General features: G+C 45.8%; 1 protein-coding gene across 4 annotated transcripts in view; it reads left to right on the plus strand.

Annotated features, from left to right (window-relative positions):
• Positions 1 to 13163, plus strand: part of LOC123503209 (ATP-dependent RNA helicase DDX3X-like) — a 24043-nt gene extending 10880 nt beyond the window's left edge. For 2 of the 4 annotated variants that reach the window (XM_045252758.1, XM_045252774.1), the window contains 11 exons: positions 586 to 811; positions 1193 to 1354; positions 2788 to 2913; positions 4210 to 4325; positions 4635 to 4784; positions 6027 to 6183; positions 6668 to 6830; positions 7786 to 7964; positions 8725 to 8842; positions 9555 to 9830; positions 10159 to 13163. In XM_045252758.1, coding sequence (XP_045108693.1) covers positions 586 to 811; positions 1193 to 1354; positions 2788 to 2913; positions 4210 to 4325; positions 4635 to 4784; positions 6027 to 6183; positions 6668 to 6830; positions 7786 to 7964; positions 8725 to 8842; positions 9555 to 9830; positions 10159 to 10292 — 1807 coding nt within the window. In that variant the 3' untranslated portion in view covers positions 10293 to 13163. The remainder of the gene's footprint in view (positions 1 to 585; positions 812 to 1192; positions 1355 to 2787; positions 2914 to 4209; positions 4326 to 4634; positions 4785 to 6026; positions 6184 to 6667; positions 6831 to 7785; positions 7965 to 8724; positions 8843 to 9554; positions 9831 to 10158) is intronic. The other 2 variants (XM_045252766.1, XM_045252783.1) reach the window with 1 other exon arrangement.
• Positions 13164 to 13612: the final 449 nt, after the last annotated feature.

A 13612-nucleotide genomic window follows, 5' to 3' on the forward strand; every position in this document is an offset into this window, starting at 1 on the left:
TATAATTCCCAACCCCTCAATCCCAAACCCAACCTAATCTAACCTAACCAAATGGCAAAAAAAAATAAATAAATAAAATAAAAATAAAATAAAAAATAAATAAATTAATTAATTAAATTAAACCTAACCTATCCTAACCTAACCTAACCTAACCTAATCTAACCCAACCCAAACCTAACCTAACCCAACCCAACCCAAACCTAACCTAACCTAACCTAACAGCCCCAAACTGAACCTAACCCAACCTAACCAAAATGACAAAATACCTAACCTAATCACACAACCTCACCCAACCCAACCCAACCCAATCTAATTCACCCCAACCTCACCCAACCCAACCCAACCCAACCTAACCCAATTTGATCCACCCTAACCTAACTTAACCCGACTCAACCCAACCCAACCCAACCCAATCCAATCTAATCAACCCTAACCTAACCCAACCTAACCTAACCTAATGCAATGCAACACAACCCAACCCAAATCAAACCTAACCAAACCTAACCTAACCCAACCCAACCAAATGTAATCCACCCTAACCTTACCTAACTTAACTCAACCTCACCTCACCTCACCTCACCACAGCGGCGGGTTTGACGAGCGCTTCCGTGAAGGTGGGGGTATGAATGGCCCTCCACCACGCAACAACCGCTGGGTGGAGGACGAGAGGGACCGTTCATCAGGGGGGGGAGGTGCGCGCTGGCAGGACAGAGTGGGTGACCGAGATGATTGGACTCAACCCCTGCCAAGGAATGAAGTGCTGGAGGCTGAGCTGTTCTCCTCCTCAACCAATGGAGGCACTAGTGTGCAGGTGAGAGAGAGAGAGAGAGTGTGGAAGACGGGGACAGTTGAGCGTTATTGAAAAAGGGGGGATAGTTGTCTGGAAGTTGTGTTGAGTTGATAGATGGAGAAATTGGGTTTTTGAGGCATTGAACACTACTAAGTTTGCTCTGCCCCAATAAAAAGATGTTAGATGAGAAGTGAGGTGTTCTGTGGCATTCCTTCATGATCTTTTGACTTCCTGAAGGTTGGTCATCTCTGAAAGGGTGTAGAGAAGTGTAGGGTGGTAAATTCAGTGTAGGAATGGATGAGACATGGCCACAATTATTTTACTTATCGGCTAACTAAAACTAACAACCATTTCTCTCTCTCTCTCTCTCTCTCTCTCTGTCTCTGTCTCTCCGTGCTGCAGTCAAACAGTGGCATCAACTTCGACAAGTATGATGACATCCCAGTGGAGGCAACCGGCGACGATGTGCCCACCTCCATCAACACCTTTGCTGACATCAAGCTTACTGAAATTATACGTATGAATATCACCCTTGCCCGTTATGAGAGGCCCACCCCTGTGCAGGTATGTGTGTGTGTGTGTATTTACTTAGTTGTAGTTTTACAGGGCCTGGGCTTTACACTGGTGTGGCCTCGTCTCCATATCTACACTTATCCAATTTTTCTTTAAAGCTATGCACACTTGTTGCTGACACCACTTCCTCACTCAAACTGTTCCAAGTCTCAACACATCTTTGCAGGAAACTCTATTTTTTAACATCTCTCAGACATCTTCCCTTCCTCAGTTTTTTACTATGCGATCTTGTGCTTCTAATGTCATATTCTTCTCTCAGCATCAGTTTCTCATTATCCACTTGATCCATTCCGTTGATCAATTTATAAACTTGTATCAGATCCCCTCTCTCCCTTCTCTGTTCTAGGGTTGGTAGATCCATAGCCTTTAGTCTCTCCTCATATGTCATCCCCTCAAATTCTGGAACCATTCTTGTGTGTGTGTGTGTGTGTGTGTGTGTGTTTACCTTGTTTTATCTATGCAGGTCAAAGAGTTAGCTAAATGTATGGGATAAGTGTCTTGAAATCTTCCTCTTCAAATGAATTCAGGTCACAGGAAGTGGAATTGTGGAAACAGAGTGTACCAGAGAAAGGGATGAATGATTGAGAGTATTAGTTAACTCTTGTGTTAGAGAGATGGACAGAGTAGTGGTGAATGATTGAGAGTATTAGTTAACTCTTGTGTTAGAGAGGTGGACAGATTAGTGGTGAATGATTGAGAGTACTGGTTAACTCTTGTATTGGAGAGGTGGACAGAGTAGTGGTGAATGATTTAGAGTATTGGTTAACTTGTGTACTGAAGAGGTGGACAAAGTAGTAGTGAATGATTGAGAGTACTGGTTAACTCTTACATTAGAGAGGTGGACAGAGTAGTGGTGAATGATTGAGAGTACTGGTTAATTCTTGCAGTAGAGAGGTATATAGAGTAATGGTGAGAGAAGGAAGAAGAAGAAGAAGAAGTGTTGTACAATGAGACAAGATGAACTGGCACTGTCCTATCATCATAACTGTTTTTGTTAATTTTTTTCTTTAGCCATGAGTATTTGTAGCCTGATTTGTGTAGCTGTTAGGCGAAGACAGGCTGAGTTCATTGCAAGGTCAGTCGGATAGTGATGAGCAGGGTTGCCAATCCAACACTGAGGTGAAGAGCAGGCTTACCAACCCAACACAAGTCACTTTTAAGACTATTTTCCACAGCACACACTTGTTACAAATAGAATCTTTTTGTCTTTTGTTTTATTTTTATTTAATTATTGTTTACAGTACAATTTTTTTTCTTATTTTTTCTCGCTATTTATTTTTAGGTGAGGTCATTTGGCATAGTGGTGGTGGTGGTGGTGGTGGTGGTCAGGTGGTGGTCAGGGATGGCAACAACAAAGAGGTGTTAGTGGTGTAGTTATAAGCAGTGTTATGGCATTTGTTACCATCCTATCTTTGCCATGACAGAAATATGCCATCCCCTTCATCCTGGGCAAGAGGGACCTCATGGCCTGCGCTCAGACTGGCTCGGGCAAGACAGCGGCCTTCCTGGTGCCCATCCTCAACCAGATCTATGAACACGGCCCTGTGCAGGTGAGGGGTGCTGTGTGTGTGTGTGTGTGTGTGGATTATTTTGTGTGGTTTATCTCTATGGTATGTGATGAGAGGTAAAGGGAGAGGAAGGAGGAGGAAGTGGAGGAGGTCGAGGAGGAGAAACAGTGGGGATGGTGAGAAGTGTAGTGAAAGATGTGTGTATGTGTGTGTGTGTGTGTATTTATCTAGTTGTATTGTACAGGGTTCAAGTGGGGCTCATAGTGTGTGTGTGTGTGTGTGTGTGTGTGTGTGTGTGTGTGTGTGTACAGTAGAACCTCAGTTGCTGATCTTAATCTGTTCATAAAGGCTGTTAGAGTAATCCATTGCTGGAGCCCAGCACGCACCGGGCAGTCCCTTCAGTGTGTATTCTCTGTCAAATAGTCTTGTCTGCCTCTCAGCTGGAATAAATAAAGGATTGTTGTTGCTATAGTAATGGTGTCTGACTGACAGCAAGACAGTTTATCATGCATCACTAGCTGTCCTGGATGTGAGGTGCCTGCATGCTGTGATCTGCTGTGATGACAAATATGCCAACCCAAACAAATATCTTGTGGAATTGCGTGATTTCTGAGATTTGTTATACCAACAAAGCGTCTTCGGAATAACTTTTTTAGTGATCCACATTTGTAGTAGTTTTTCTTATTTTCCGTTTATATTCGTGTGTGTTGAACAGCAGCAGTATTTCCAAGAGGCTTTGCTGGTGTGGCAAGTCGCAGGAATTGTGAGATTCTGCGAGATGTTTGTTTTTGCCGCTACATTTGTCATCACAGCTGACTGCAGCACAGAGGTGCCTTACGTACAGGACAGCTAGTGGTTCATGATAAACATTGTCAGGAAAGAGCAGCGCATGCTGTCTTGCTGTCCGTTACCATGGGAACAACGATCCTTTGTTCATTCCAGCATTTGATAGAGGACCCGTGGTGCAGGGTGTGTGCCAAGATGCTCTTTCAAGTGCAGGCTTGGAGTCCAGGACTGTACCAATAATCTGTTTCCCTATTGATGGTTCGCCAGTTGAGTTGTATTACGCCAACTGGGGCGACTTGTAGCTCAAAAATATTGTTTGGCAACCAATTTGTTTGAAAAGGAAGTTGTTCAGCTGTCCAAGATTCCACTGTGTATATAACTACAACCTAGCAATACCCTTGACACTAACACACAAACACAAATACCAACCTAACCAAATCAAATCAAATAAAAATAAACATAACATAAAATAACCAAATCAAACCAAACCTAAGCAAACAAGAGCCAACCAAGCCTAACCCTAGCTAATCCCTTACCTTCTTAACCCTTTAGGTGAAGAACAATAACCCTCGTGGCCGCAGCAAGCAGTACCCCTTGGCGCTGGTCCTGGCCCCGACCCGCGAGCTGGCCACACAGATCTATGATGAATCACGCAAGTTCTCATACAGGTAATGGTGGTGGTGGTGGTGGTGGTGGTGTGGCAGTGGTGGTGGTGGTGGGTTGTAATGGGTAAAGAAGTGTTTGGAAATGTTTGAAGGTTATGAAATGGAATGGGGAGTTTTCAGCAGTTCACAGCAAATGGCACAATTAAAAATCACTACAGTGTCTTTCTATATACATAAAGATGCAATTACTATGAAATCCTGCTACACAGGCATACACACACACACACACACACACACACACACACACACACACACACACACACACACACACACACACACACACCACCTCACCCACTGCTGTTTCTAACCCAGGGCTCGTGTGCGTCCGTGTGTGGTGTATGGCGGCGCTGATGTGGTGGCACAGATGCGTGACCTGGCCAGGGGATGCCATCTGCTCGTGGCCACCCCTGGCAGGTTGGCCGACATGATTGACCGTGGCAAGATTGGTCTGGACTGCTGCAAGTAAGTGATGGTTGTGTGTGTGTGTGTGTGTGTGTGTATTCATGTGTTTGCTGGAAAATGACTACTGTGTGTGTGTGTGTGTGTGTGTGTGTGTGTTGTTATAATAATTGCTATTGTTGTTTTCCATCCTTCCTGTCATCCTAGCCAACCTTTATTTTTCTGCTCTTTTTCTTCATTTATTTATCTACTTATTTATTCATTTTTACTTCACTGTCCTTCATTTTTAATTTTTTTTACTTCTTTATTCTTCTCTTTTCACTTTTTTTTTTTTCCTATTTATTTGTTGATCTTTTGAACTTGTTTCCACACTGACTAACGTTTCATCTCGGTACAATGGCCCTTCAGTATTCACCCCAAGTCCATTCCAGTTCCTTGGATTTACACCACAAAGGACACATACCAAACAAATTTTCCCATAAGAATTCCATAGTGTATACATACACTAACTCTTTATAGGTAACTCTTGATTTATGCATGTTTAATTTACGCGTTTTTTGTTAATACGTGACCGAAAAAATGTGATTAAATTTGCGTGATCGGTTTGCTTATACATGATTTGGACCACATCCCGCATCTCCCCTATTATCTGGTGTTTCTTTTGAGAATTACAAGTTTGTTTTACACCAGTTTTGAAATATGCGATGCTTCTTGGAATGCATCTGTCATGTAAATCAAGTTACCTGTATGTGTTAGTGTTGAGTGTTTGAGTTACCTGTATGTGTTAGTGTTGAGTGTTTGAGTTACCTGTATGTGTTAGTGCTGAGTGTTTGAGTTACCTGTATGTGTGTTGAGTGTTTGAGCTACCTGTATGTGTTAGTGCTGAGTGTTTGAGTTACCTGTATGTGTGTTGAGTGTTTGAGTTACCTGTATGTGTGTTGAGTGTTTGAGTTACCTGTATGTGTTAGTGTTGAGTGTTTGAGTTACCTGTATGTGTGTTGAGTGTTTGAGTTACCTGTATGTGTTAGTGCTGAGTGTTTGAGTTACCTGTATGTGTGTTGAGTGTTTGAGCTACCTGTATGTGTTAGTGCTGAGTGTTTGAGTTACCTGTATGTGTTAGTGTTTAGTGTTTGAGTTACCTGTATGTGTTAGTGCTGAGTGTTTGAGTTACCTGTATATGTTAGTGCTGAGTGAGTTACCTGTATGTGTGTTGAGTGTTTGAGTTACCTGTATGTGTTAGCGTTGAGTGTTCAAGAGTTAGCTGTATGTGTCAGTGGTGAGAGTTTAGCATATATCCACCCTCAGGTACTTGGTGCTGGACGAAGCCGATCGCATGTTGGATATGGGTTTTGAGCCTCAGATTCGCCGCATTGTTGAGGAAGACAACATGCCACCCACCGGCCAGCGACAGACTCTCATGTTCTCCGCCACCTTCCCTAAAGAGATTCAGCGTCTGGCCCAGGTGAGCATTCAGGGGACGGTGGGTTGGGTAGGTGACGTCTTGTTAAGTTGGGTTAGTAATGTTTGATTTGGGTTTAATTTCTTTTGGTTTGCTTTAGTTTCATTTTGTTTGGTTAGGTTAAGGTATGTTTCATTAGTTTATATGCAATTTAGTTTAGTTTGATTTGTTTTCGTTTAGTTTAATTTCCTTTTCTTTTGGTAGGTTAAGTTATGCTTGGTCATTTTTGCTTTAGTTTCATTTGGTTTAATTTAATTTAATTTTGTTAGGTTAGGTTAAGTTTCATTAGGTTAAGTGCAATTTTGTTTAGTTTGATTTGGTTTAATTTAGTTTAATTTCTTTTTTCTTTGGTGGGTTAAGTTATGCTTGTTCAGTTTTGGTTTAGTTTCATTTCCTTCAATATCTCCTTCCTTGTGAATTCCTTCTTACCTTACCCTGTCTGCTTACCACCACCACCACCACCACTACATCGTGCATTCTCCCTCAGGACTTCTTGGACAACTACATCTTCTTGGCTGTAGGTCGTGTAGGCTCCACCTCTGAGAACATCACCCAGAAGATTGTGTGGGTGGCAGAGGAGGACAAACGCTCCTTCTTGCTGGACATCCTCAACGCAGCAGGATTGGACCGTCTCAATGAAGCCACCAAGGGTTTGTATTTGTCTCTGTTTTTAATTGAGTTATGCCTTAATTGGCCTCTCTGTTGTCAGCCGTTATCATTATTTGTTTGTTTTACCTATTGTCTGTCTGTCTGTCGCTGGACACACACACACACACACACACACACACACACACACACACACACACACACACACACACACACACACACACACACACACACCCGGTAGCTCAGTGGTTAGAGCGCTGGCTTCACAAGCCAGAGGACCGGGGATCGATTCCCCGGCCAGGTGGAGATATTTGGGTGTGTCTCCTTTCACGTGTAGCCCCTGTTCACCTAGCATTGAGTAGGTACGGGATGTAAATCGAGGAATTGTGACCTTGTTGTCCCAGTGTGTGTTGTGTGCCTGGTCTCAGGCATATCCGAAGATCGGAAATAATGAGCTCTAAGCTCGTTCTGTAGGGTAACGTCTAGCTGTCTCGTCAGAGACTGCAGCAGATCAAACAGTGAAACACACACACACACACACACACACACACACACACACACACACACACACACACACACACACACACACACACACACACACACACACACACTAAACACTAAACACATTTCTATCACATATTTTGCATAAGTAATATCTTGTTTAATCTTGTGTATTTAGCATAATTTGCCAAGTTTGTCTGTGTCTTCCCTACTTTGCCTCCTTCACTAATTACCTTGCCATTATTATTGTGATTGTTTAGTTCATGTATGTTGCAGTTCTGTCAACCTGACCAAACCTAACACTTTTCGTCCTCATATATTTCTTACAAACAGTGCAGGAAATAGATCTGTCTCATCATGGTGTTTTCTGAGGCCACACAGATACAATAGTTTTTATTATATACTATTACATTTATAATATTGTGTTTATTTATCTCTTGTCAATTTTTCCTAACACCTTTGTCATCCTGGTTCCCCCACACCACCCCTACCCCACAGTGGAGTCCCTGACGCTGGTGTTTGTGGAGACCAAGAAGGGCGCTGACGCACTGGAAGAGTTCCTGTATCGCCACGGCTACCCGGTGACCAGCATCCATGGCGACCGCAGCCAGCGTGAGAGGGAGGACGCTCTCAGGGTGTTCCGCAGTGGCCAGTGTCCCATCCTCGTTGCCACTGCTGTCAGTACACTTAGGCTTTGCTAGGAAGTAACATGCATGTAGGCTGTGGGGTGTGAGTAGGTGTGCTGGTGTCAGACTGTAGATGGATTGACTGAAAGGCTGCCTGCTGATCTAGAAATTAGCCTGAGGGAAGGAGAGAGTTGTGAAGAGATTGAGAGGAGCAAGGATGACATGAGGCAAGGCAAGGAGAGCATCACACGGTCTTGTGACGCACTGCTGCCTGACCCAACTTTGAGGTGTTTGAACAGTGACTAAATCCTTCAGTGTTGGGTGTTTCTTTTCACTTTATTTAGGGGATAGCACCTCTGAAGGCCTTTTTACCTTGGCCAGTGCTCTCACATAAAGAAAAATGTGTGTGTGTGTGTGTGTTCAAGGAAGAAGGCTAGAGAAGCTGCGTGTGGTATTGGAGATGAAAAGAAATATATTTTAAGTGACAGCAAAAAATGTGTATTTCATGAGACGAATGTGAGATTAGCATTGTGACAGGAACTGGTGAGTGGCTTTGAAGTACACTGGCCTTTTGTTTTTCATGTCACCAAGCAATAATGTGTTTGTGCCATTCATTGCTGGATAGTTTGTTGAGTCTATTCTCTGTTGTTCGTGTTTTTTAATTTATTTTTTATTTATTTATTTATTATTTTTGTTTAAGATTTGTGGTGCGTCTTAAGTAGTGTGAGTCTCTTCCTTGGGCGTCACTGAAGATGAGTTTGGTGAGAGGTGAACTAATACTAATATGTGCCTGCTTGTGTCTCCCCGCCAGGTGGCTGCTCGAGGGCTGGACATCCCACATGTTAGGCACGTCATCAACTTTGACTTGCCCTCGGACATTGAGGAATATGTCCACCGGATTGGTCGTACTGGTCGTATGGGGAACCTTGGTGAGTAGAGAAAGAGAGACAGAGAAAGTGTGTGTGGATCCCCTAAACAAAATCCTTGAAACTTTAGCATCTCTCAATCTTGCACTATCCTAAATTCTTAAGATGGCAGCAGTTTAGTAGTAGTAGTAGTAGTAGTGGTGGTGGTGGTGGTTGTTGTGGTGGTGATGGTGGTGGTGGTGGTGTTGGCTGCCAAATTAGTGATGTGGTTCAATTGTCTTAAGGAATGTACAGAAAGGTGTAGTAATGGGAAAAGATTAAGAGTTATGTGGTAGAGGTACTGAAGAGTCCTGGTGAATGTGACAGGGGTGCCCAGGACTAAATCATCATGGGACAAGAAACACTCAATGACTCCTTAATACACAAATTTAACCTAACCCAACCCAACCCTACCCCACCCTATCCTACCCAAGCTAATCCAACCCAACCTTAGCCTACCCTACTCTACTCTACCCTACCCTACCCAACCTAACCTAACCTTACTGTACCCAACTCAATCCAACCCAATCAAACCCAGCCTAACCTTATCCTACCCTACCCTATTCTACTCAACCCAATCTTATTTTATTTTTTATTTAATCTAACCCAACCCAACCCAACCTAACCTTAACCTGCCCTACCCTATATTACCCTACCCTACCCTACCTACCTTACCTTACCTTACCCTACCTTAACCTAACCTACCCTAACGTAATCTACTACTACCCGTTCACAGGCCTGGCCACGAGCTTCTTCAACGACAAGAACCGCAACATGGTGCGTGACTTGGTGGAGTTGCTTCAGGAGGCCAAGCAGGAACTCCCCAAGTGGCTGGAGGTCATTGCCTCCGAGACACGCTGGGGAGGTGGTGGCGGCGGCGGTCGGGGACGCAGTGGAGGTGGAAAGCGGTTTGGTGGAGGCTTTGGGTCCAGGGATTACCGGCAGGTGGACCGCAACAAGTCATCCCATACCGGTGGTTCATCTCGGCCTGGGTTCAGCAACTTCGGGGGAGGTGAGTCTGAGTGTGAGAGGCGGCCCCTTCCTCTCCACCTCCCATGTCCACTGCCACTGTGTGTGTGTGTGTGCACGTTGGTGAGGTGTGGGGAGAGTGGGGGGGCCTGTGTGCATTGTGTGTGCATTGTGTGTGTCTGTGTGTGTGTGTGTGTGTGTGTGTGTGTGTGTGTGTGTGTGTGTGTGTGTGTGTGTGTGTGTGTGTGTGTGTGTGTGTGTGTGTGTGTGTGTGTGTGTCTGTGTGTGGTGTGAGTGTTGGTAGGGTGTGGGGCAGTGTTGAGTGGGGCGGGGTGGGTGGGGTTGGGCAGTGGCCTGTATGGTAAGAACAGTTGTGTTTGCAGCGCCGCCACACTTCAACCACTACGGAGGCTACAGTGGCTTCAGTGGTGGTGGCAGCAGCAGCGGCAGCTACAACAGCTACAACAACTCTGGGGCCTCGGGGACAGACTGGTGGGGCAACTGAGCGGCGGCGGCGGCAGCCCTGCCCGCCGCAGCGCCGTGCCACCTTGTGCCACACTTGTTACGCCTGGGCCCTATCATTAGTGGAAGTGCAGTGTTTGCTTTTCTTTAGTTTAGGAGGACGGTGTTTGTCCTCTCTAGTTGTAAGGCAGGACAGTTTCTGAGTTCTTGGAAGTTTTGTTGGCGGCTGCGGGACAGCTTTGTCTCCAGGAGGCTGCCTCCAGCTGGGATTCTTTTAAAAGAGTTTAAAAAAAACTGTGTGTGTGTGTGTGTGAGCGAGTTAGAGGATTACTGTCTACAGAAGGAATACTCCAAGAGTCGTGTATTGCTTCATACTTATCCCCCCAGCAACAAGTGACCACAACGTGGCATAAGGTTTCAGCAGCAGTCAAACTTTGCTAAGTGTTCCCCTCCCCCCCACCCCCACCGCCGAGTCCTGGCGCCAGCGACACTCTCCCTCTTCCCGGCGGCCAGGCCTCGGACGCCACCACTGTCTAGGTGTTTTGCTGCCTGACTCTCTGCATTGCCCAACAAATATTGACCCTCTAGGAAACTTGAATGTTTACTAGGCATTTTTTGTGTGATCACCACAAGGGGCCGCAGAGAGAGGGTTCGTCCACGGAGACGCACTTCCTCTCTCGGCTGCGGCCGCGCGTAGCACCGAGTAGGCACACCGTTGTCGCGATGCAGGAACAGGCTTGTCCGAACCCCACCCCACTCCACCCTCTAAGGTTGGACTGCTGTTAACTTTTTGAGTGCGAGGAAGGGCGGCCACCAGGCGCCCTGTGCCGCCTCCTCGCCAAGGTATTATAATTATAGAATTGTGTAGCATGGCTTTTGGGAAGTTTATTGATCATTTGATATTTTGCCGTCCCTTTTGATTGTAGTGTGAAGAAGAACTTGCCTCCGAGTAGCAGCGGCTGCTCGCGATTCACGTTACCGCCGCCCTGAGGAAGGGAGGCCCCCGCACTGCGCTGCGTGCGTGTGTGCGTGCGCGTGTTCTCTCGAGAACGGGTTGAATCTGTGGAGGCTCGATACGGAGATGTGTCTTTGTCTCTCCTTCTGGACTCTGAACAACACCAGGTATATTTATGAGTTTTTTTCTTTGTTTTTCCTCCGATACGTCTACATTTGGTTTGGTTGGACTTGGGTGCTGGTGACAGCATCCTCTACACAGTAGTAGCGGCCGACCGCCGCGACACGTGGCCACAGCATCACTCAAGCCTGGTCTCCTGAAGGTGGTGGCTGGCATGTTGCAGTAATGATCCATCCCTGAGTCATACAAATAACCTGACTTATCTCAGGGCATAGGCCTATCCAGTGTTCGACAAACGTGTTCCCGTCCGGCGCGGAGGCTGGGCGGGGAGGCAGCGCCGCGACTCCCGGCGGGGTCGGCCCTGCTGCGGCGCACTGCAGCCCGCAGCCTTCCTAGATGTAAGTGGAGTGGCCCGGACCCACTTTGGCGAACACTGCCATTATTACTGTGATACTGTGCGATGCCCGCGAGGGGCAGGACGCGGGGCGCGGGGCCAGGTTTGGGTTGTGGCAGAGAACGCCCCCGGCAGAGGGCTGCCAGCTCTTCCCTGGCATGAACTAGCAGGGTTGCAGCAACTTTGATGATAGTGAGACAGAGGTACAGCCCACATTCCACTTTTATCATAATCCTCCACAAAGTGTTTATATAGTTATACTTGTAATCTCAGTCATAGCCTGAGCATTGCCAAAGATTGTTAGTTTGTATGTTCATGTACAAATGTTGTCTTTATTTAGTAATTCATATTTGTTATTGTAGATGCTGACATAAGCCACCAGGTTTATGCTCACCTCAGACTGACTCTAGTCGGTGATGGAGCGCGTTCCTCAAGTTCACCAAGGCAGGAGTGCCGTGCGGCTCCAGAATTTGGCTCCCCGTTCCCCGTGAACAAAACGTCTGCCCGCAGATCTGATGGTTTGGGCATTTCTCACCTAGCTATATCTCATCAGCTCCCCGTCACTTGTTGGTGCTAACGTTATGCTGTCCGGGAGCCGCGATCAGGTACAAAGTTTATAGCACAATAATCTGTCACAGAGAGAGAGGGAGATGTTCTGTGTTCTAAATGGTAAAGTCAGCCTGCGTTTTACTGAAGGGCCGGTCCCGTGGCCTGGTGCCCGGGGCTGGCTGGCCGCTCTCTGTCCGCGCTCTTGAAACGATTAAATTGTGCAAAATTCACAGTTTGGCGGTACAATACTTCCTAGTAATGTACAGATCGTGCGTTTTATGTACTGGCTTGTGTGGGTTTTTCTCATTGAGAGTTTAGAGTTTTTCATATTACCAGTAGTGAGCGAGCCACCGCGTGACGCTGGAGCCTCGGGCCTCAGTGCCCCGCCCGTCACACTACAGCACGTGGAGATGCACTGGCAACCCACCCGGGGTTGTGGGGCCGCCGCCTGCTCCGCCCGCCATCCCGCCCCACCTGCCAAGGGGGACGGGGTGGCGGCGTTGGGGTCAAGGGGCCCCCGGGATCAACTTTCCAGCAAGGAAGAGCAACGTCATCTTCCCGGCCCCGCCAGAGCTCCGGCGAGCTCTTCGGGGAGGTCAGGAAGGGGTCCTCACATTTCCCATGGAAAGAAAGTGTACCTAATATTGGGGAAATATTCGGGGGGGTCTCTGCGCCATATATTGTGTAGATAAAATGTACTGTCTTTTTATACAAGATTGCAAGCTATTTTTTATTTCTCTCATTTCTAGAGATTTAAGGAGAGATCTCAAGTTTAATATAGGGATGGCAAATTGAAAAGTCTACTATTATTATATTCACTCTGGCATTTAGAACAGTTATAAACTAGATGATGTAACCAAGCTTTCTTAAAACAATAAAAATAGTAAAACAACAAACACCACCTTTCATTGCTGAGCCTCAACAGACGGTGTATGTGTGTGTGTGTGTGTGTGTGTGTGTGTATACTTCTTGTCTAGGGATGCCACCAAGGTATATGAATAGATAAGTACAGTTGTTGGTTATAGATTCCTTGCCAATCCTGGTGTTTGTATTTCCCAGTAGCAATACCTAGTAGTCTTCAGGTTTCCTATGAACAAATATTACCCCTCCATATATACTAGATTCAGTCCCCAGACAAGGAGAAATGGATAGACACACTCATTTGACACCCTTTCTTCAGCTAACAGTACAACAGGATCTGGTATCAGTGAGGTGTTACATACAAACACCACCATTCTTTGCAATACACTAAATTTAGCTCTTGTTTCAGGATAATTATACTTTTAACATGCAATTTGTTAATCGTGATACTTGACATTTTGAGAAATGATTCTTTTAATGTAAA

This window comes from Portunus trituberculatus, chromosome 2, assembly GCF_017591435.1.
Source record: "Portunus trituberculatus isolate SZX2019 chromosome 2, ASM1759143v1, whole genome shotgun sequence".
Taxonomy (NCBI): domain Eukaryota; kingdom Metazoa; phylum Arthropoda; class Malacostraca; order Decapoda; family Portunidae; genus Portunus; species Portunus trituberculatus.